The sequence below is a fragment of the Uranotaenia lowii genome, chromosome 2, assembly GCF_029784155.1.
Source record: "Uranotaenia lowii strain MFRU-FL chromosome 2, ASM2978415v1, whole genome shotgun sequence".
Classification (NCBI taxonomy): domain Eukaryota; kingdom Metazoa; phylum Arthropoda; class Insecta; order Diptera; family Culicidae; genus Uranotaenia; species Uranotaenia lowii.
The window spans coordinates 35,391,550-35,414,508 of record NC_073692.1 but is presented as its reverse complement, the minus strand read 5'-3'; the positions used below and the strand labels follow the sequence as shown (position 1 = coordinate 35,414,508).

Below are 22,959 nucleotides of genomic sequence, written 5' to 3'. Positions count from 1 at the left end.
TGTCATTTTTGTCATTTTTGTCATTTTTGTCATTTTTGTCATTTTTGTCATTTTTGTCATTTTTGTCATTTTTGTCATTTTTGTCATTTTTGTCATTTTTGTCATTTTTGACATTTTTGTCATTTTTGTCATTTTTGTCATTTTTGTCATTTTTGTCATTTTTGTCATTTTTGTCATTTTTGTCATTTTTGTCATTTTTGTCATTTTTGTTATTTTTGTCATTTTTGTCATTTTTGTCATTTTTGTCATTTTTGTTATTTTTGTCATTTTTGTCATTTTTGTCATTTTTGTCATTTTTGTCATTTTTGTCATTTTTGTCATTTTTGTCATTTTTGTCATTTTTGTCATTTTTGTCATTTTTGTCATTTTTGTCATTTTTGTCATTTTTGTCATTTTTGTCATTTTTGTCATTTTTGTCATTTTTGTCATTTTTGTCATTTTTGTCATTTTTGTCATTTTTGTCATTTTTGTCATTTTTGTCATTTTTGTCATTTTTGTCATTTTTGTCATTTTTGTCATTTTTGTCATTTTTGTCATTTTTGTCATTTTTGTCATTTTTGTCATTTTTGTCATTTTTGTCATTTTTGTCATTTTTGTCATTTTTGTCATTTTTGTCATTTTTGTCATTTTTGTCATTTTTGTCATTTTTGTCATTTTTGTCATTTTTGTCATTTTTTTTTTTTTTGTCATTTTTGTCATTTTTGTCATTTTTGTCATTTTTGACATTTTTGTCATTTTTGTCATTTTTGTCATTTTTGTCATTTTTGTAATTTTTGTCATTTTTGTCATTTTTGTCATTTTTGTCATTTTTGTCATTTTTGTCATTTTTGTCATTTTTGTCATTTTTGTCATTTTTGTCATTTTTGTCATTTTTGTCATTTTTGTCATTTTTGTCATTTTTGTCATTTTTGTCATTTTTGTCATTTTTGTCATTTTTGTCATTTATGTCATTTTTGTCATTTTTGTCATTTTTGTCATTTTTGTCATTTTTGTCATTTTTGTCATTTTTGTCATTTTTGTCATTTTTGTCATTTTTGTCATTTTTGTCATTTTTGTCATTTTTGTCATTTTTGTCATTTTTGTCATTTTTGTCATTTTTGTCATTTTTGTCATTTTTGTCATTTTTGTCATTTTTGTCATTTTTGTCATTTTTGTCATTTTTGTCATTTTTGTCATTTTTGTATATTTTTAATTTTTGTCATTTTGTGTCATTTTGTGTCATTTTGTGTCATTTTGTGTCATTTTTGTCATTTTTGTCATTCTTGTCATTTTTGTCATTTTTGTCATTTTTGTCATTTTTGTCGTTTTTTTGTCATTTTTGTCGTTTTTTGTCATTTATGTCGTTTTTGTTTTTTTTTTTGCAATTTTTTTAATAGTTGCCAAGATACCTTCTCCTCCTTCAAAGTCTTTGACTTAATTTATAAAAATTATCCAGCCTTCTGTTGTTGATTTCAAATCCATTACTGAATCTCGATGCCGATAATGGTACAAACAATAGACATATACAAACGCAGCAATGACAATGTCAATGGCAATTACATTGATTCAATTATTTCAATCAAAATGTACAATAGATGACGTTGTCAGATACAAAATCTTATTCAGAGGCTTTTTGTATTTGAGAAGCTGTTAAACTTCCATTCATATAGCTGGCAATGGTTCATAGCCAAACAATCACTTGTACACCTACTTGTTCCAAATAACCTCAATCGTCAAGGAGTACCTTTAACCTGTACGAATAAGCTGTTGAAGATTTGCTCCTAATGGTACTTCTTTGCAAAGCACTTCTGCTGAAAACTAATTTTCGGCACTCCCCAAAGCATTCAAGTAGTAGATACTTGAATGGCGCGGCGTCGATCGTTGAATGAAGCTGTCGAGACTTTCGGAAAACAATTTCCTCTCCGATCGGATCAGATCGCATCGTCGTTGTGATAAATCAGAACTATTGTTGATGCCAGCCATTTATCCGCGTATTTGAAAGTACTTGTTAGGTGAGGCTTAGGTGAAGCTCTGACTGAAGCTTAGAATTCCAACTGGCTTTTCTGTGAGGATGCAGCAATTGAGTTGTAGGACGTAGTGTTTCGTTTTTTCTTCTTTTCTATTTCATTCAGTCGGCAGTCGGCAGTCGGCAACTTGGGAAGCCTTCAAGCTTCTTTGGCACACTTGTGTTGTTTAGAGAAGCGAAACCCGAAGGTGTCGATAGACCTGTTTAGGTTTCCTTTTGCTCGCCTTTCAACCCCCGCTCGATTCATCCGTTTGATATATTGAGCGAGGCGAACGAAGGAGAAAATAAATCCCGAGCACAGCTCGAGGTTTGTTTTATGCATTTTTTTTTATTGGATTTGCATTAATAATGATTTGATTTATAAACTCAAGCAATGGAAGTTGCCGCAAAAACGGCTATAAAGTTGTTCGGGACTGATTTGAAATGATCGTTTTGTAATTTAACGGTTTGTTGGCCGAAGGCATGATTTAAAATGCTGTCATGTGTGTAGTACGTTTCATTGATCAACCTCATTCGGCCGCTCAGATAGTAGGTGGTAGCTTATAGATTCAAAAGGCTGTAGTAATTCAATTAAGATCAAGAATGTTCGTTCAGCTGTTCAGTTACGTTGAAAATTGTTAGGGAATGTACACCCCCCCCCCCTGCATCTTTCCATCCAGCTTTTTGAAGGAGTGAGGGGTATCATATTCATAGAAGCAATTTTCATAACTAAATTTCTTCCCACGCAAAATTTGGTTCCATTTGCTAATATAGTTCTCAAGTTATGCAAAAAAAAACACTCTCATGCCAAATGAGGTTCAATTTGCATGATAAGACTTGTTGCATTTGTAACAGAGATCCCCTCCCCCTTCCAGTTAGAGGGAGAAGTCTCAAACTTTCCCCGGGCCCACCAGCCAAGTTTCACGTAAATCGGTTCAGTAGTTTTTGAATCTATAGTGAACAGACAGACAGACAGACAGACAGGAAAGGTAGGCCATGATTCGTTGGCAACGGACGCGTTTTATTTTCATTTCGTCGGTGAAAATTTTATTTTTCAATATTTAAGTGGTAAAATTGATTAAAAGCGTAAACACAATTGAAATACCGTACTTCCAAATGTGTCAATAGTTAAAAGTAATCGTCAGGAAAGTATTTTACAATCTCCCTCGCCGAAGTAGGGAATTTCAGCATCGATTTCCTCATGCGCTGTGCAAAACTGGAATCCGTCAAGAGCTGATTGGAAAGTTGAATTGTTCAACGTGAATTGAAAAGAAATAATTGTTTCTGGAAATTTCTGATGGCAATCTGCACATTTTAAATGCATTTGAATACTCATATTTCAAAGAAAAGATAGCTGAAAAAAGGTTGTTCGTCCCAGCTTAGTGATTTTATTTTGCTTCCAAAACATGCATAGATCCTTAAATTAATTTTGAACAGTTTGCACAAAAAATTATTTGTGGTGGCTGCAATCTTTCTGTTTTTAAATTTTTAACACTTCTTTGTGACTCACGTGCGAGTGAGTGCAAACTTTTCGGAGTGCGATCTGCGATAATAGGTTGAACGCATTTCAATGCATTGAATAGTAAAATTTAAGTGATGAAGTGGACTTTCAAACGAAGTTTTAGTTCCAGTGTTCGTTATTACAAAAGTATCTATAGTCGTAATTACAAAAGTATCTGTCTGTTCTCTATAGACTCGGGAACTCCTGGCAGGTGGGAATATTGGAGGCCGGGGAAGATTCCTATTATGGTTTGAGACTTCTCCCTTTAATAAGAAGGGGAGAGGGGGACTCTCAAACAAGTGTTAGCTGCAGGCTTCTGCGATTCTCTTGATTTTTGCTCACTTTTTCTCATCGTCTTGCCAAACGCCTGGGAGAAACATGCTTTCTCGCACTTTAAACGATCAAGCAACCCACATTTTGTTGGAGATCATTTCAATCAAGCAGTCACCCAATCTCATTTTCGCAGGGAGAAATTTTCATTAGCTTCTCAGTAACCGGCTGAGAAATCAACGACCGAACAAAGTTGTAAATGCTGAAATTCTGAAAATAATGAGAAATCAACGTGTCAATTTTTAATTACCTCTTTGTTTACAAAATGAGATACAAAAACATGCCAGTATTATTAAACGTCCCCGGGAATAAAGCAGGTTGACAAATTCTGAGGCCAATATTCCATAATTCCACGCAGAAAGAGGACGGTCAAATCACACATTAAAGCTGTCCACGTGATTTGGTGAAACGACTAAATTTCATATGCAATTTGAATTTCTTTTTTCTCCTAGGAGCAATGAGAATAGCAAAGTAGAAGAGTGATCATTCGTTTGAGAAAAAATTTCTCCTCGCTCTCTCAGCAGCGGAGGATGAATTGCTCATTAAAAATAAGCTCACAATTATTCGGAGCGAACAAGTTCACTGTCTCCTTTTGGTCAAGATGAGCAAAATGAAGCCTGGTTAGCATAACTCAAGAACCGATCCAAGCAAATGGTACCAAATTTTGGTACCGTAATGCGGGGTAAGATTGATCACTTTTTTCAATATTTTTCGATTATTTTTTCTGTTAAAGGGAATGTTGCATGTTTTATATTTGTAAAACGAGCACTGTGCCCCTAAGAACGTAAAACATAGATGCAAAAGTTTATTAGACTATTTTAAATGTGATTTAAAAATCGATTTCGTCTCTGTTCAGAATTTTTTGGGGTGACATTGATCAGTCTCTATTTTGACGGTTTTATCGAGTTTTCTTGATCATAAAGGATATAAAACACCTTCATAATATTTACAAATGCTAGTTTATCAACTAATCCTTGATTTTTAATGTTTTCTTTTGAATCATTTATTATTGAAAAAATTTCAATGATACTGCATACATTTAGGGGCAAAAATAATAACAATTGCTAAATAATTTTAGCTTCAAAATACAAATGAAATTTTACCTTCACACATTCTCCTAGGCCTTCATACTATTTCCAATTTCATTTTTTCTTCAAACTTAATCATTTGATAGAGTAGAGTTAAGCATTTTTCCGATACGGGCGTACTCTTGGAAAATGTCCTTATTTTTTAAATATACAAAATTTATCATTAAACGACTATAAAAATAGCACTACAATTATACATGTACAAAGAAATAAAGTTGTTCTTTCACATTCTACAAGCCGTTTGCTTCTAATTGCTTTTTTGTATCATCACGAGAGCTGTTTGTTTACGAACTTTGGAAAAATAGATATTTTAAGATTTTGAAATTACATTTTTACTAACAGAAAAAACTTTCAAAAACAAACCATAATTATGCCTATTTGATTCTCAATTAATAGGCTTTCAAACGTAGAAAACAGTTTTCAAAAATTCAAACGATAGACAGAGTTATTGATGACAATGTGGAGAAATTTATTGTTTGTCAATGTTACCCCGGTGATCAATGTTACCCCGTTTTACGGTACACAAAAATACTTCTATGTTGTTTTAGAACCTCTTCTGCTTTCCAGTGGAGAGATAGGAAGAGGCTCTTTGACAATTTTTAACATTACTCGACAACTAATCAACCAAATGGAACCAAATTTAGCGTGTAAAGGTATTTGGATACGAGGAATGTTTCTATGATTATTTGAGACCCCTTCCTTCATCCAGTGTGAAAAAAAGAAAGGGGGAGAAGAGCTTCATATAATTTTTACTGCAAAACTCGAGAACTATTATAGCAAATGGAATCAAATTTGGCTCATAAGTGTTTTTGGGTGCGACAAATTCTTCTATGAATATTTTATACTCTTCACTCATTTAAAGAGGTAGATGAAAAAAAATCTGTGTTTTGACGAAAAAAAATTCTGACTTTCTGTGATTTTATTTTTTTTTCGATTATAGTCGTTTTACCATCTTTATAGCATTCGCGACTTTATCAACGTTGTAGTTGGCGGATCGTTATTGAAAAACTTATCCGGTACAACTGTGTTCGATGTTTACTCTCTTGGGCTCGAACTCGCGGACATCGGCTCAGGAGACAACATGCTTGCCAACTGAGCTATATCGCAAGCCCATGTGATTTTACCAAAAAATGCTGTGACGGTTTTCTGTGATGCTTTTTCCAAGAATTTTATTCAAAAATCATTTCAAATTGCATCTTTTTGAAAATCTACTCAAGAAAATTCAATCAGCATTACCAATTTTATCATATTTTTTCTAATTCAAAGATAATTACTAAAAATTTCTATTCACATTTAATATTGAAAAATACGTTCAAAATTTTAAAGTTCTGTGAAATCTGTGAATATTTCTAAAATTCTGTGTTCTGTGACACAGATTTTGTGACGAAAATTGGCTCAAAATTCTGTGAAATTATGGATATTTCTGTGATTACGGCAACCTTGCTCGTCAGCTCGCACGCTCGTTCTGATATAACAATTTTTGGTTAAAAAATAACCATATTTGATCTTTTTCCGCGTTATGTTGTTTTATGACTTCTTTTTGAGAACGCATAAATGACTTCTCAAGGAGAAATTGAAATATGGTTATTTTTTAACCGTACGAAAGAATATCATAGCAGGAAGAAAAGGGTTACTTTTCAACCGCATTTTCGAAAGCTATTTCGTGCGATTTGTGAAACTCATGAAGATTGTCAATATAATTCAGAAAGTTACGTGTTTTTAGAATTTTCATTTTATTTTTTTATTGTATACTTCATCTATGGTTATGCTTATAATTATCAATTTTTAAAATATTTAAGCGCCGGAAAAAGAATCAGGACTGCATCCTAGCTATAAGCAAACAACCCATCAGCAGCCGAATCATCCGGTAGCAGAAGTGAAATCCCTCCACGACCGCTACCGAAACCAATAAGAAATCGAACCGACGGCGTCGGGTAACGCCGCGAATGATGATTCCAAACACCTCAGTGACAGAGCAATAGCTCTAATGGGATGGCCAATACCTAACAACGTAGTCTGCTATTCATTAACGGGGGAAGGTCTAGCGATTCAATAACGTCCAGTTGGTGATGTTTCAAACAGTCCGGCCCGTTCCAGATCCAGTGAGAAAACAATCGGTTTCCTGAAATTTTTGTGAGATTGGGATTGACTAAAATTTATAATAAATCGCTTACCTGTCCCCGTCTCCACCAAATTCGATGCTTTTCCGATTTGTAGGGACCGATTTTTCGGAAAACTGGACTCAGTTTCGTATTAGAAAATATTTCTTAACAGGCGTTAAGCTGCACCACTTTAAAAATGGCGATACACCAAATTATTAACCATTTTTCGGTTTATACTCGAAAACTATCAAAATGGTTGAAATTGTCGATGGAAAAAATTCTTAAAAAATAACAAAAAGGTAGTTTTTAGGCAAAAGGCTCAAAATGGTTATTTTTGAACCAAAAATAATTATAAAAAATGAGCGTGCTTGTAAGAAAATGCGCGCGAGATAGGCCATCACGGATGGGGGAAAACATAAACATAAACAATCGGGAGATAGTTGGAAATTGGTAGCGTGTTGTAGTACGGAGCTTTAAAATTGAAAAGTATTTCCTAATTCTAATAGTACGGATATTTCTTAATAATAGTAGCACTGAGAAGCTAATGAAACTCCCCCTGGGTAGGAAAAAAAAATCATCGCCCAGAGCTCCTGGCGCCAACTAGCTCATCATTCCCTTTCCCTTTTCGATTTTTTCGTAAATAATTTAATTTTCATTTGACATTTCGAAAATATTTTTTTATGAAGAGTTATGTAACTTAGTTAGTTGGAATTTTAGTTTCAATGTATCGGATCAATTCCATTCTTATTGAAGAAGAGTGTATCTTTTGAAAATTTTATCCAAAAAGGAAATTAGAAGAAATTTCAGGTGATCTAAAAAGTATATTCTCTAATAATATTCCTAGACCAAATCGTTCACCAGAAGATCCTTTTTTAAATAACTGCGATTTTTTCCTCAATAACATAAAGAACATTTTCGCTTTGAAAGTCTTTAAATCCATAACTTTATTCATTTGCTAAAATTAATTCTTAAAAACTTTTAAACTTTAATTCAATTATATTATGAAATTATTTTTTATAATTTCTATATCCTATCTATTGGAATAGTTTTTTTTTAAATATGAAGAATTGATTTTCATATGTTGGCACGTTTCAAATTTTGATCCTCAAATTTCAAAGCTCAATGAATCTAGTACATTTCAACCATCGGGACATTTTTTCACTGGGATGAAAACACAACCAAAATTGAACACCATAGCAACTTATACTTTTGCACGCAGAAAAAGTGAAGCAGGCTAAAAATGCTTGGTAGATAATGAAATTTCTATATATTTTTATACGTGTCATTAGAACACGTGGAGTAAGTTTTGAATGCTAGCGCCCCATCACAACCAGTGTATTAATCACTTACTAAGCAGTTAAGACACTAACCTTTGGTTGATGGAAATGTGGTGCAAAGTTATGTCAGTTTATCAGTGATAGAAGTACGGCAGTGACTGGTTACGAGTTATTCAAACCTCTAAAAGCTTAAACAGTGAGTACAAAACGAATCCGCTGAAGAAATTGTTTGCTAAATTTAGTTAAAAACACTTAGGTCACGTACGAGGAAATAAACCTACAAATCAGGTTCAGGACGATTTCAATTAGCTTTAATTATAACCAAACCACTGTATTGTAAATCGTAAGTAGTAAATTTATATTCTAGTAAATTAGTTGTCCTAACAATTATGTTCCTTAAACTAAGGTTCCGGACGGAAATTAAAAAGTGATAGTCATTCGCCGATCCGAACAAGCGCGAGCAAGTATGAGAGCCCGAGTAGAAGAAAACTAAGTGTAAGTTTACAGCTAACAGTTGTTTAGGACTCTAAATTAATAAAATACGAACTATTTTTGCTTCAAGCTGATACACTAGAGGAAGGTTGCTTTGAGGATTCTTTTCTTTTCCGAACAAAAGTGTCTCGGGAAAAAGATTACAGGAAAAATCATTTTATGATACTGATTTATGCGGTAATAGACTGAGTCGATTTGGGGTCATTTTTGAATTTCCCAAACCCAGGGGTCTTAAAAGCTTCGTCTTGGTTCAAAACTCATTCATGATCATTTGCAGAATTTTCAAGTAACGTTTACATGAGTAAATTTGAACTTTTAGGTTTGTATGGGAAAATTGAATATTTTGTACTGAAAAGTCAACAGCGTTTCTGTTTCTTTTGTGGAGCCGAGCCAGCTCAGATGGTTTTTGTGCCAATTTATAAAATTCCTAAGGGAAATTTTCCGTTGAACAACTTTGTCGAAGACCTTAACTTTGTATCTCATTAGGCAAAAAAGTTATAAGCTGTTTAACAGGGTAAAGTCTTTTGGAATTGATGAACCATAAATTCGATTGACATCACTGCTGGAGCCTCGCGAAGTATAGTATGAAAAGTAGTCATGTAATACCTCGATAGGCACCCTGCAGTGATGTCAATTGAGTTTCATGTTTTTCAATGCGAAAAGACATTACCCTGTTAAACTGCTTATAACTTTTTTGCCTAATAAGATAAGAAGTTAAGATCTTCGACAAAGTTGTTCAGCGGAAAATTTCCCTTAGGAATTTTATAAATTGGCACGAAAACCATCAGCTGGCTCGGCTCCACAAAAGAAACAGAAAGCTGTTGATTTTTCAGTACAAAATATTCAATTTTCCCATACAAACCTAAAAGTTCAAATTTACTCATGTAAAAGTTACTTGAAAATTCTGCAAATAATCATGAATGAGTTTTGGACCAAGACGAAGCTTTTTAGACCCCAGATTTTAAGAATTTTTTTTTTTTTGTAATATTTTCAATTAATGTAAAAGTTCATTTAAAGGTTAATAGCTCAATAAATATTTGTTTAAATTTTTTGAGCCTACAGCTTAGATGTTTTAAAATAATTGAAGTAATAGATTTCTCTCATTAATAAATTTTCACGATCAAGGTGTAACTGAAAACCTGACTTTAAAATAAAAATCCAATTCGCAGTGAATGTTGTTGAGCTAGTTTCGATTGCGATGGAACCACTCGCCCGCCAATGATATTTGTTATGTTTGAGTTGAGATATAATTACTTACAAGCGGTAGTTTGAGCATAATAAATGGCTTACTTAATCTAATCTCTGGTTGTCAATCTTCCCGAGACCCTAAACGTTTGCGTGTTCTGCGTAACTACTTCTCCGCATACCGTCTTACATACATACTTGAGTTCGCTTAAGGTGGCACGCAAAAAACAGGCGCAACCAAAGGTCGTTTCACACAAACAGTTCACCTGTGTGAGCCCCTCTATTTAATCAGATGAAGCCACCGGTCGCTGCTGTACCATCATCATCATCATCGTCTCTCAACCGAACTCTGCTACCGTCTCGTAGTCATAGTTGTCGTCGACGTCCAATTCATACCTAATTTGCTATCCGGCGGACGATCTCAACCCTCGAAGATCCCACTGCATGATTTGGCCATAAATTTGAACCCATTTTGGACCGCGACACCACTTGTCGTCCACAGGCAGCAGCGAATAGCAGAAGTGACGAATCGTGATCAAAACTTCGCATCAGGAAAGCGTGAGGGTCCCTACAGCTAGCTACCAAGCTACAAACATAGCTGTCATCAGATATGAAACTTGGTTTACCTTCTCAAACAACAAGCAAAAAAAAAAACGGTGTACAAACCTGTGCGTTAGTTAAATTAGAAGATCTTCTCCGCGCACCGCAGAGATTCGGTGTGGGATCACGACCTGGCATGATCTTAATAGATCTCAACCGTTCGTGGAGTGCTCTCGATCGGTAGTTGATGGTCGCAACTTGATGTTTTTTTTTTCTCTTCAAATTGTTGTTATATGATCGGATATACGCCATTGGATCTGTGTTTTTTTAATAAATAAAAAGGACATACAATACCGCTCATAATTCCATACAAATGTCAAGAAAGCGCACTGTCACTTCAAGTTTGAACTCTCTACTCTGCTGATATTTTTTTTTCTCTACACGTTCCTCACAAAATTATAGCCTTTTTGAAATACTGATTCAAAACTGAACATTTCTAATCGTTCAACAGAACTGATTATTTCAGTGAAATGTGTACGAATAATGTTTCGCAAATAACTCAAAGGTGCTTCCAAGCTTCCATCCGAGCTAATGTACTTTCCGCACAGTTTCAAGTGACAGGTAGGGCTCCGTCGCCTCTGCCGTTTGATTTGTTTTGAAATAAGAGACTAATCATATGCTTATCTCGATCACTAAGTAGTTAATAAATGATCACGTTTCATGCAGCATCCATCATATGATCGTGGGCACCGAGGGCTACTTCTCCTGGTCGTGGTCAAATCACCCAGTTTAGTGTACTCTCTCAAGCGACTCCGGACCCCTAACAACCAGTTGACTGGACGCGATCGCTCAACTTCAAGTGAGATGCATATCTATCAACGCCACACGGACGCCTCTAGAACCAGACGAAGCACCTCCGTCAATAACCGATCCAAAGCCAGAGCCAAGCCAAGTCAAGTCAAGCCATTACAGATGATCAACATATCCCAGATATGCGTAAAAGTGCTCTCTTACTGGCGGGTACTGGAGTAGGTACACCATCATTTTGCAGCTCAGAGGCTCTCGATCTTATCTGATCATGGCTTCGCAAACAGAGAAAACCCAGTCAGTCAGTCAGTTAGTCAGTTTGTCCGATCCGTGTTCGCCGCCGGCCGAACTCTGACGGAAAAATGCTGGCTGACATAACCTGTCCGGGATCTGACCGGTAGCGATTAATTTCCCAAACTCGGTAGCCAGCCGCCAAGAAGGCACAGATTACTCGGACCCCAAGATTGAGGATATTGACGTTGCATAAATTATTGAAATTAAATAGCTTGCCAATAAGCCAGGAGGTGGCGCAATGTGGTCCGGATGAGTGAGAGTCGTGTGGCGCGTGTGGTTGGCAGTTGAAAACAGAAAAGTCATCAATCTATTGCGGTTTTTCTGGAACGGTTTTCTCCAGCACAGGACCCGTTTGCGGATATGTTTTAAAGCGAGCGCGTCTTTTTGGATCATTTTGGACGTAGATTGGGGAGTATTTTATCCAATTTTGACTAATTGAATTCCAATTTTGATTGAATTGTTCAGGTCGCCATTCATTCAGTTCCATACACGGTCCTTTTAGTTAGGACAAACATATTTACTTAAGAAAATTAAACGAATGCTTTAAGTTTTTGTAAATTTAGCAAAAAACAATGATTCAATACACTTGCCAGTGCATTCTAGCCTTTCTTACAGTTTGTAGAATATGTGTGGATACATATTATACAAAACCATAAACAAATGATAGTCTTTTTAAGGCAGTAAATTCAAAATTATGTGAAAATATTGATATTCGAAGTCGTTTTGGTCAATTTTGTTATTTTTGTAATTCTTGTAATTTTTGTCATTTTTGTCATTTTTGTCATTTTTGTCATTTTTGTCATTTTTGTCATTTTTGTCTTTTTTGTCATTTTTGTCATTTTTTTTTATTTTTGTCATTTTTGTCATTTTTGTCATTTTTGTTATTTTTGTCATTTTTGTAATTTTTGTCATTTTTGTCATTTTTGTCATTTTTGTCATTTTTGTCATTTTTGTCATTTTTGTCATTTTTGTCATTTTTGTCATTTTTGTCATTTTTGTCATTTTTGTCATTTTTGTCATTTTTGTCATTTTTGTCATTTTTGTCATTTTTGTCATTTTTGTCATTTTTGTCATTTTTGTCATTTTTGTAATTTTTTTAATTTTTGTAATTTTTGTAATTTTTGTAATTTTTGTCATTTTTGTCATTTTTGTCATTTTGTCATTTATGTCATTTTTGTCATTTTTGTCATTTTTGTCATTTTTGTAATTTTTGTCATTTTTGTCATTTTTGTCATTTTTGTCATTTTTGTCATTTTTTTCATTTTGTCATTTTTGTCATTTTTGTCATTTTTGTCATTTTTGTCATTTTTGTCATTTTTGTCATTTTTGTCATTTTTGTCATTTTTGTCATTTTTGTCATTTTTGTCATTTTTGTCATTTTTGTCATTTTTGTCATTTTTGTCATTTTTGTCATTTTTGTCATTTTTGTCATTTTTGTCATTTTTGTCATTTTTGTCATTTTTGTCATTTTTGTCATTTTTGTCATTTTTGTCATTTTTGTCATTTTTGTCATTTTTGTTATTTTAGTCATTTTTGTCATTTTTGTCATTTTTGTAATTTTTGTCATTTTTGTAATTTTTGTCATTTTGGTCATTTTGGTCATTTTGGGCATTTTGGGCATTTTTGTCATTTTTGTCATTTTTGTCATTTTTGTCATTTTTGTCATTTTTGTCATTTTTGTCATTTTTGTCATTTTTGTCATTTTTGTCATTTTTGTCATTTTTGTCATTTTTGTCATTTTTGTCATTTTTGTCATTTTTGTCATTTTTGTCATTTTTGTCATTTTTGTCATTTTTGTCATTTTTGTCATTTTTGTCATTTTTGTCATTTTTGTCATTTTTGTCATTTTTGTCATTTTTGTCATTTTTGTCATTTTTGTCATTTTTGTCATTTTTGTCATTTTTGTCATTTTTGTCATTTTTGTCATTTTTGTCATTTTTGTCATTTTTGTCATTTTTGTCATTTTTGTCATTTTTGTCATTTTTGTCATTTTTGTCATTTTTGTCATTTTTGTCATTTTTGTCATTTTTGTCATTTTTGTCATTTTTGTCATTTTTGTCATTTTTGTCATTTTTGTCATTTTTGTCATTTTTGTCATTTTTGTCATTTTTGTCATTTTTGGCTTTTTTGTCATTTTTGTCATTTTTGTCATTTTTGTCATTTTTGTAATTTTTGTAATTTTTGTAATTTTTGTCATTTTTGTCATTTTTGTCATTTTTGTCATTTTTGTAATTTTTGTAATTTTTGTCATTTTTGTCATTTTTGTCATTTTTGTCATTTTTGTCATTTTTGTCATTTTTGTCATTTTTGTCTTTTTTGTCATTTTTGTCATTTTTGTCATTTTTGTCATTTTTGTCATTTTTGTCATTTTTGTCATTTTTGTCATTTTTGTCATTTTTGCCATTTTTGCCATTTTTGTCATTTTTGTCATTTTTGTCATTTTTGTCATTTTTGTCATTTTTGTCATTTTTGTCTTTTTTGTCATTTTTGTCATTTTTGTCATTTTTGTCATTTTTGTCATTTTTGTCATTTTTGTCATTTTTGTCATTTTTGTCATTTTTGTCATTTTTGTCATTTTTGTCATTTTTGTCATTTTTGTCATTTTTGTCATTTTTGTCATTTTTGTCATTTTTGTCATTTTTGTCATTTTTGTCATTTTTGTCATTTTTGTCATTTTTGTCATTTTTGTCATTTTTGTCATTTTTGTCATTTTTGTCATTTTTGTCATTTTTGTCATTTTTGTCATTTTTGTCATTTTTGTCATTTTTGTCATTTTTGTCATTTTTGTCATTTTTGTCATTTTTGTCATTTTTGTCATTTTTGTCATTTTTGTCATTTTTGTCATTTTTGTCATTTTTGTCATTTTTGTCATTTTTGTCATTTTTGTCATTTTTGTCATTTTTGTCATTTTTGTCATTTTTGTCATTTTTGTCATTTTTGTCATTTTTGTCATTTTTGTCATTTTTGTCATTTTTGTCATTTTTGTCATTTTTGTCATTTTTGTCATTTTTGTCATTTTTGTCATTTTTGTCATTTTTGTCATTTTTGTCATTTTTGTCATTTTTGTCATTTTTGTCATTTTTGTCATTTTTGTCATTTTTGTCATTTTTGTCATTTTTGTCATTTTTGTCATTTTTGTCATTTTTGTCATTTTTGTCATTTTTGTCATTTTTGTCATTTTTGTCATTTTTGTCATTTTCGTCCTTTTTGTGAATTTTGTCATTTTTGTCATTTTTGTCATTTTGTCATTTTTGTCATTTTTGTCATTTTTGTCATTTTTGTCATTTTTGTCATTTTTGTCATTTTTGTCATTTTTGTCATTTTTGTCATTTTTGTCATTTTTGGTCATTTTTGTCATTTTTGTCATTTTTGTCATTTTTGTCATTTTTGTCATTTTTGTCATTTTTGTCATTTTTGTCATTTTTGTCATTTTTGTCATTTTTGTCATTTTTGTCATTTTTGTCATTTTTGTCATTTTTGTCATTTTTGTCATTTTTGTCATTTTTGTCATTTTTGTCATTTTTGTCATTTTTGTCATTTTTGTCATTTTTGTCATTTTTGTCATTTTTGTCATTTTTGTCATTTTTGTCATTTTTGTCATTTTTGTCATTTTTGTCATTTTTGTCATTTTTGTCATTTTTGTCATTTTTGTCATTTTTGTCATTTTTGTAATTTTTGTCATTTTTGTCATTTTTGTCATTTTTGTCATTTTTGTGATTTTTGTAATTTTTGTAATTTTTGTCATTTTTGTCATTTTTGTCATTTTTGTCATTTTTGTCATTTTTGTAATTTTTGGTTATTTTTGTCATTTTTGTCATTTTTGTCATTTTTGCCATTTTTGTCATTTTTGTCATTTTTGTCATTTTTGTCATTTTTGTCATTTTGTCATTTTTGTCATTTTTGTCATTTTTGTCATTTTTGTCATTTTTGTCATTTTTGTCATTTTTGTCATTTTTGTCATTTTTGTCATTTTTGTCATTTTTGTCATTTTTGTCATTTTTGTCATTTTTGTCATTTTTGTCATTTTTGTCATTTTTGTCATTTTTGTCATTTTTGTCATTTTTGTCATTTTTGTCATTTTTGTCATTTTTGTCATTTTTGTCATTTTTGTCATTTTTGTCATTTTTGTCATTTTTGTCATTTTTGTCATTTTTGTCATTTTTGTCATTTTTGTCATTTTTGTCATTTTTGTCATTTTTGTCATTTTTGTCATTTTTGTCATTTTTGTCATTTTTGTCATTTTTGTCATTTTTGTCATTTTTGTCATTTTTGTCATTTTTGTCATTTTTGTCATTTTTGTCATTTTTGTCATTTTTGTCATTTTTGTCATTTTTGTCATTTTTGTCATTTTTGTCATTTTTGTCATTTTTGTCATTTTTGTCATTTTTGTCATTTATGTCATTTTCGTCCTTTTTGTGAATTTTGTCATTTTTGTCATTTTTGTCATTTTGTCATTTTTGTCATTTTTGTCATTTTTGTCATTTTTGTCATTTTTGTCATTTTTGTCATTTTTGTCATTTTTGTCATTTTTGTCATTTTTGTCATTTTTGTCATTTTTGTCATTTTTGTCATTTTTGTCATTTTTGTCATTTTTGTCATTTTTGTCATTTTTGTCATTTTTGTCATTTTTGTCATTTTTGTCATTTTTGTCATTTTTGTCATTTTTGTCATTTTTGTCATTTTTGTCATTTTTGTCATTTTTGTCATTTTTGTCATTTTTGTCATTTTTGTCATTTTTGTCATTTTTGTCATTTTTGTCATTTTTATCATTTTTGTCATTTTTGTCATTTTTGTCATTTTTGTCATTTTTGTCATTTTTGTCATTTTTGTCATTTTTGTCATTTTTGTCATTTTTGTCATTTTTGTCATTTTTGTCATTTTTGTCATTTTTGTCATTTTTGTCATTTTTGTCATTTTTGTCATTTTTGTCATTTTTGTCATTTTTGTCATTTTTGTCATTTTTGTCATTTTTGTCATTTTTGTAAATTTTGTAATTTTTGTCATTTTTGTCATTTTTGTCATTTTTGTCATTTTTGTCATTTTTGTCATTTTTGTCATTTTTGTCTTTTTTGTCATTTTTGTCATTTTTGTCATTTTTGTCATTTTTGTCATTTTTATCATTTTTGTCATTTTTGTCATTTTTGTCATTTTTGTCATTTTTGTCATTTTTGTCATTTTTGTCATTTTTGTCATTTTTGTCATTTTTGTCATTTTTGTCATTTTTGTCATTTTTGTCATTTTTGTCATTTTTGTCATTTTTGTCATTTTTGTCATTTTTGTCATTTTTGTCATTTTTGTCATTTTTGTCATTTTTGTCATTTTTGTCATTTTTGTCATTTTTGTCATTTTTGTCATTTTTGTCATTTTTGTCATTTTTGTCATTTTTGTCATTTTTGTCATTTTTGTCATTTTTGTCATTTTTGTCATTTTTGTCATTTTTGTCATTTTTGTCATTTTTGTCATTTTTGTCATTTTTGTCATTTTTGTCATTTTTGTCATTTTTGTCATTTTTGTCATTTTTGTCATTTTTGTCATTTTTGTCATTTTTGTCATTTTTGTCATTTTTGTCATTTTTGTCATTTTTGTCATTTTTGTCATTTTTGTCATTTTTGTCATTTTTGTCATTTTTGTCATTTTTGTAATTTTTGTAATTTTTGTAATTTTTGTAATTTTTGTAATTTTTGTAATTTTTGTAATTTTTGTAATTTTTGTAATTTTTGTAATTTTTGTAATTTTTGTAATTTTTGTAATTTTTGTAATTTTTGTAATTTTTGTCATTTTTGTCATTTTTGTAATTTTTGTAATTTTTGTAATTTTTGTAATTTTTGTAATTTTTGTAATTTTTGTAATTTTTGTAATTTTTGTCATTTTTGTAATTTTTGTCATTTTTGTCATTTTTGTCATTTTTGTCATTTTTGTCATTTTTGTCATTTTTGTCATTTTTGTCATTTTTGTCATTTTTGTCATTTTTGTCATTTTTGTCATTTTTGTCATTTTTGTCATTTTTGTCATTTTTGTCATTTTTGTCATTTTTGTCATTTTTGTCATTTTTGTCATTTTTGTCATTTTTGTCATTTTTGTCATTTTTGTCATTTTTGTCATTTTTGTCATTTTTGTCATTTTTGTCATTTTTGTCATTTTTGTCATTTTTGTCATTTTTGTCATTTTTGTCATTTTTGTCATTTTTGTCATTTTTGTCATTTTTGTCATTTTTGTCATTTTTGTCATTTTTGCCATTTTTGTCATTTTTGTCATTTTTGTCATTTTTGTCATTTTTGTCATTTTTGTCATTTTTGTCATTTTTGTCATTTTTGTCATTTTTGTCATTTTTGTCATTTTCGTCATTTTTTGTCATTTTTGTCATTTTTGTCATTTTTGTCATTTTTGTCATTTTTGTCATTTTTGTCATTTTTGTCATTTTTGTCATTTTTGTCATTTTTGTCATTTTTGTCATTTTTGTCATTTTTGTCATTTTTGTCATTTTTGTCATTTTTGTCATTTTTGTCATTTTTGTCATTTTTGTCATTTTTGTCATTTTTGTCATTTTTGTCATTTTTGTCATTTTTGTCATTTTTGTCATTTTTGTCATTTTTGTCATTTTTGTCATTTTTGTCATTTTTGTCATTTTTGTCATTTTTGTCATTTTTGTCATTTTTGTCATTTTTGTCATTTTTGTCATTTTTGTCATTTTTGTCATTTTTGTCATTTTTGTCATTTTTGTCATTTTTGTCATTTTTGTCATTTTTGTCATTTTTGTCATTTTTGTCATTTTTGTCATTTTTGTCATTTTTGTCATTTTTGTCATTTTTGTCATTTTTGTCATTTTTGTCATTTTTGTCATTTTTGTCATTTTTGTCATTTTTGTCATTTTTGTCATTTTCGTCCTTTTTGTGAATTTTGTCATTTTTGTCATTTTTGTCATTTTGTCATTTTTGTCATTTTTGTCATTTTTGTCATTTTTGTCATTTTTGTCATTTTTGTCATTTTTGTAATTTTTGTCATTTTTGTCATTTTTGTCATTTTTGTCATTTTTGTCATTTTTGTCATTTTTGTCATTTTTGTCATTTTTGTCATTTTTGTCATTTTTGTCATTTTTGTCATTTTTGTCATTTTTGGTCATTTTTGTCATTTTTGTCATTTTTGTCATTTTTGTCATTTTTGTCATTTTTGTCATTTTTGTCATTTTTGTCATTTTTGTCATTTTTGTCATTTTTGTCATTTTTGTCATTTTTGTCATTTTTGTCATTTTTGTCATTTTTGTCATTTTTGTCATTTTTGTCATTTTTGTCATTTTTGTCATTTTTGTCATTTTTGTCATTTTTGTCATTTTTGTCATTTTTGTCATTTTTGTCATTTTTGTCATTTTTGTCATTTTTGTCATTTTTGTCATTTTTGTCATTTTTGTCATTTTTGTCATTTTTGTCATTTTTGTCATTTTTGTCATTTTTGTCATTTTTGTCATTTTTGTCATTTTTGTCATTTTTGTCATTTTTGTCATTTTTGTCATTTTTGTCATTTTTGTCATTTTTGTCATTTTTGTAAATTTTGTAATTTTTGTCATTTTTGTCATTTTTGTCATTTTTGTCATTTTTGTCATTTTTGTCATTTTTGTCTTTTTTGTCATTTTTGTCATTTTTGTCATTTTTGTCATTTTTATCATTTTTGTCATTTTTGTCATTTTTGTCATTTTTGTCATTTTTGTCATTTTTGTCATTTTTGTCATTTTTGTCATTTTTGTCATTTTTGTGATTTTTGTAATTTTTGTAATTTTTGTCATTTTTGTCATTTTTGTCATTTTTGTCATTTTTGTAATTTTTGGTTATTTTTGTCATTTTTGTCATTTTTGCCATTTTTGTCATTTTTGTCATTTTTGTCATTTTTGTCATTTTTGTCATTTTTGTCATTTTTGTCATTTTTGTCATTTTTGTCATTTTTGTCATTTTTGTCATTTTTGTCATTTTTGTCATTTTTGTCATTTTTGTCATTTTTGTCATTTTTGTCATTTTTGTCATTTTTGTCATTTTTGTCATTTTTGTCATTTTTGTCATTTTTGTCATTTTTGTCATTTTTGTCATTTTTGTCATTTTTGTCATTTTTGTCATTTTTGTCATTTTTGTCATTTTTGTCATTTTTGTCATTTTTGTCATTTTTGTCATTTTTGTCATTTTTGTCATTTTTGTCATTTTTGTCATTTTTGTCATTTTTGTCATTTTTGTCATTTTTGTCATTTTTGTCATTTTTGTCATTTTTGTCATTTTTGTCATTTTTGTCATTTTTGTCATTTTTGTCATTTTTGTCATTTTAAAAAATATGAAATTTTTAATCAATTTTGTAAATTTTCTTTATTTTTGTTAATTAATTATTTTCAACACTGTTTTCATTGTTGATCGCCCTATTCGACCGATATAAATTTTTTTTTAAATTAAAATTTACAGATTTCAGATAAAGAGATAAAGTTTGAGAAATTTGTTCTCGAACTATAAGACAACACAAGATTAGAATTTCAAAATGATAAAATGATTAAAAATTTATTTTTTTGTTTTTCCAGGAATTCAACAACAAAACCCAGTGACCCAAAACAGTGATTCGATGAAGATCTTTACCCCAACAAGTAGTTTATCCGAGTGGTTAGGTTTCCAATCTTAGAGCATAGAAAGCATACAAAAAAACCTTTAATTGCCCATATGTTGCCGTAGTTAGTCACGTTGCTCGTTCGTTACCCATAAAACGCGACAGGAGCTCTTCAAAGAGCGGTCCCGCATTGATTTCTATCAATCTGGAGCGCGAAAAAACAAAGCAAAAAAGATGGTGGTCAATCCGAAGTCTTCATCGATGGTCGTCTAGTCGTGTAAGAAACCAAAAAAAAGGTCTTAATAAAGATAATGATCTGCTCACGGCATCACAGTAAAAAGATCGTGTCACCTCTTCGGTGTGAAGATTGGGCAGATTTGTTGCACTTTGTTATTTTGTATAGGAGCTTTTCAGAAAAACCTTCTTTCCCCTTGATTCCCTCTAGTCTAGTCACATCTGGTAAGTTGGACAATCTCTGCTTGATGATCTCTAGTCGGGTATCAGAAGATATCGTCCGGCCCATATTAGGAGAAAATCAATTTGGAATCACTGATCCGTTGTCGGTTGCCGGTAGATCTAACAGTCGGGGGTCGACGACGACTACACTATCAATCTTCAGGGATCTCCCCTTTTCGCCAAGTGATCGGTTCAGCGAGATTGGCTCGATCTCGAGTGTATAATGAGTAGAATTACCAGACCCGATGCATGGGGTAGGTAGCTACTTTTTAATCCCAAAAAGGGGTGATTTCATTTATTAGACTAGGTTGAATTGATAAAATCTTGTTGTCTGATAACAAAGCTTTTTGGATGTTGTTGAAAGAAACTTACCTTGAGTTGGTGAGATTTGATATGAACTCCATGATTTGGTTGGTGGATAACAGGTTGGCCGATTCGACATCAATCAATCGATACAGCTTATCCAGAATCTGAAATGAAAGAATTTGGATTGGTTAATTTTTATTTCTTTTATTTTCCTCCATGAGATCATTGATAACTTTACAAATATTAAAAAAAAGTTCTTGGCGCCCAAGTGTCTTTAAAATTATTGGCGTCTTTCCCTTAAGCTTGAAGCATTTGATGTCTTTTACAACATCTAAAGGCAGAAAATTGGAATGGAACAATTTAAGGGTGGTTCATAAAGTTTTTGATGAAAATTACTTTCTAACTGTGATAAGATAGAGGCCTACATTATTCGACTATATTGTAATCATAATTATCCATGAAACTTTGTTGAAGACATCAAACATCTATCTCTTGAAGTAAAAGTTTTATGATAATTTGTTTTCATAAGGTTAGGGTGGTCCTACAATAACTGTTTTTTCGTTATATTTTTTTAAAGTGATATTTTATCAAAAATATTTGTTCGGCAAGATTTCAGATAATCATTATGCGCATAACGCGCTTTTGTGGAAAACGGTTTACCAAAATTTGTTTCAGTTTTAAAGTTTCAAGGCAAATGGTGTTGAAAAATGACTCTTTTTGTGCTACGGTACCCTCTCATTAAAGAAGGGGGGGCTAGATTCAATATAAAAAAAATGAAACGAAATTTGCCAGAAAACACTCAGGGTTATTTTCATCGAGTTATTACTCAAGAATATGTGATAGTGCGATAACTGGCGAGGCATAACGTTGATCTGTACAACCCTCAAAGTACTCTGCAAAGTGATCCTGAACAGGATCCAGGAGAAAATCGACGCTACACTCCGACGGCAACAAGCTGGATTCCGATCCGGACGATCATGTGTGGACCACATCACATCGCTAAGAATCATACTGGAACAAATCAACGAATTTCAGGACTCTCTTCTGCTGGTGTTCGTTGATTTCGAAAAAGCATTCGACCGACTTAACGACGAGACGAGAAGTCCCAGAGAAACTAGTCCATTTTATCGAAGCACAGTACGAGGCGTTTTCGTGCAAGGTCTTGCACGACGGTGTCTTGTCCGATCCTATCCCGGTAACTGCTGCTTTTTCTCATCGTAATGGATGAGCTCTTGACTGGATCGATTGACTGTAGACAAACATATTATAATCAACATTGGTAACTCTCAGCATGCTTCATACAGTCCAGCAAGGACATGAACTTCAACACCACCTTCAGGAGAAAGTTCTTACTAAAAGAGTCAAGTTGGCGTGTTTCGTCGAGAAATTTCTTAGTTTGTTTTCAATCAGTCATTTCTTCGTCAACAAAGTTTTCGTTAAATAACAAATAACGATGAATAGTATGAATATACTTATGAATCTAATGTGTGGTATTGAAAAACTTCCGTTTTTAACAGGTAAACATTAAAAATCAAGATATCCCGGATATTCATTATGATGAATATGGTACAATTCCCCAGATATCTTCAAAACCATTAATCGGTACTTGCTTCCGTTGCATCCAATTACACATAATCCTGTTCGGATGGATGCCTCATCCACCTCGGGTGATTTGAATTGGATAGTCTAGTTTTGAAATTGCCTGGTGATGTCTCCCCCGAGGAACAAAACTACTTTTTAACTTTTCGGATCTGGTTTGCCTTAAGGAATTCTATGGGGATTGCAAATAACATTTTCGAATCCCAGAGACTTTAAGATACCTCCATACTACGGAAGTTCCGGACTTCGAATGTTTCGGGCAGTCGAAAAGTGGCCAACAGCTGGAAAAAAAAATTGTATTCTCTAGCTTAACGGACATTCATTTTTAATTTGTTAAATAAAATTAAACCTTCAAATTCCAAAGTTCCGCCAAGCTAGAAAGTGTATCCGAAATCTCTAAGTATGTACCATAAATTTCGTTTTTCAG

The 22,959-nt window shown here is 30.8% G+C and overlaps 1 protein-coding gene across 1 annotated transcript in view; it reads right to left on the bottom strand.

Annotated features, from left to right (window-relative positions):
* LOC129746177 (NADPH oxidase 5) overlaps positions 1 to 22,959 on the bottom strand; it is a 357,046-nt gene that overhangs the window by 80,405 nt on the left and 253,682 nt on the right. Inside the window, exon 4 of the mRNA XM_055739712.1 lies at positions 21,000 to 21,097. Coding sequence (XP_055595687.1) covers positions 21,000 to 21,097 — 98 coding nt within the window. The remainder of the gene's footprint in view (positions 1 to 20,999; positions 21,098 to 22,959) is intronic.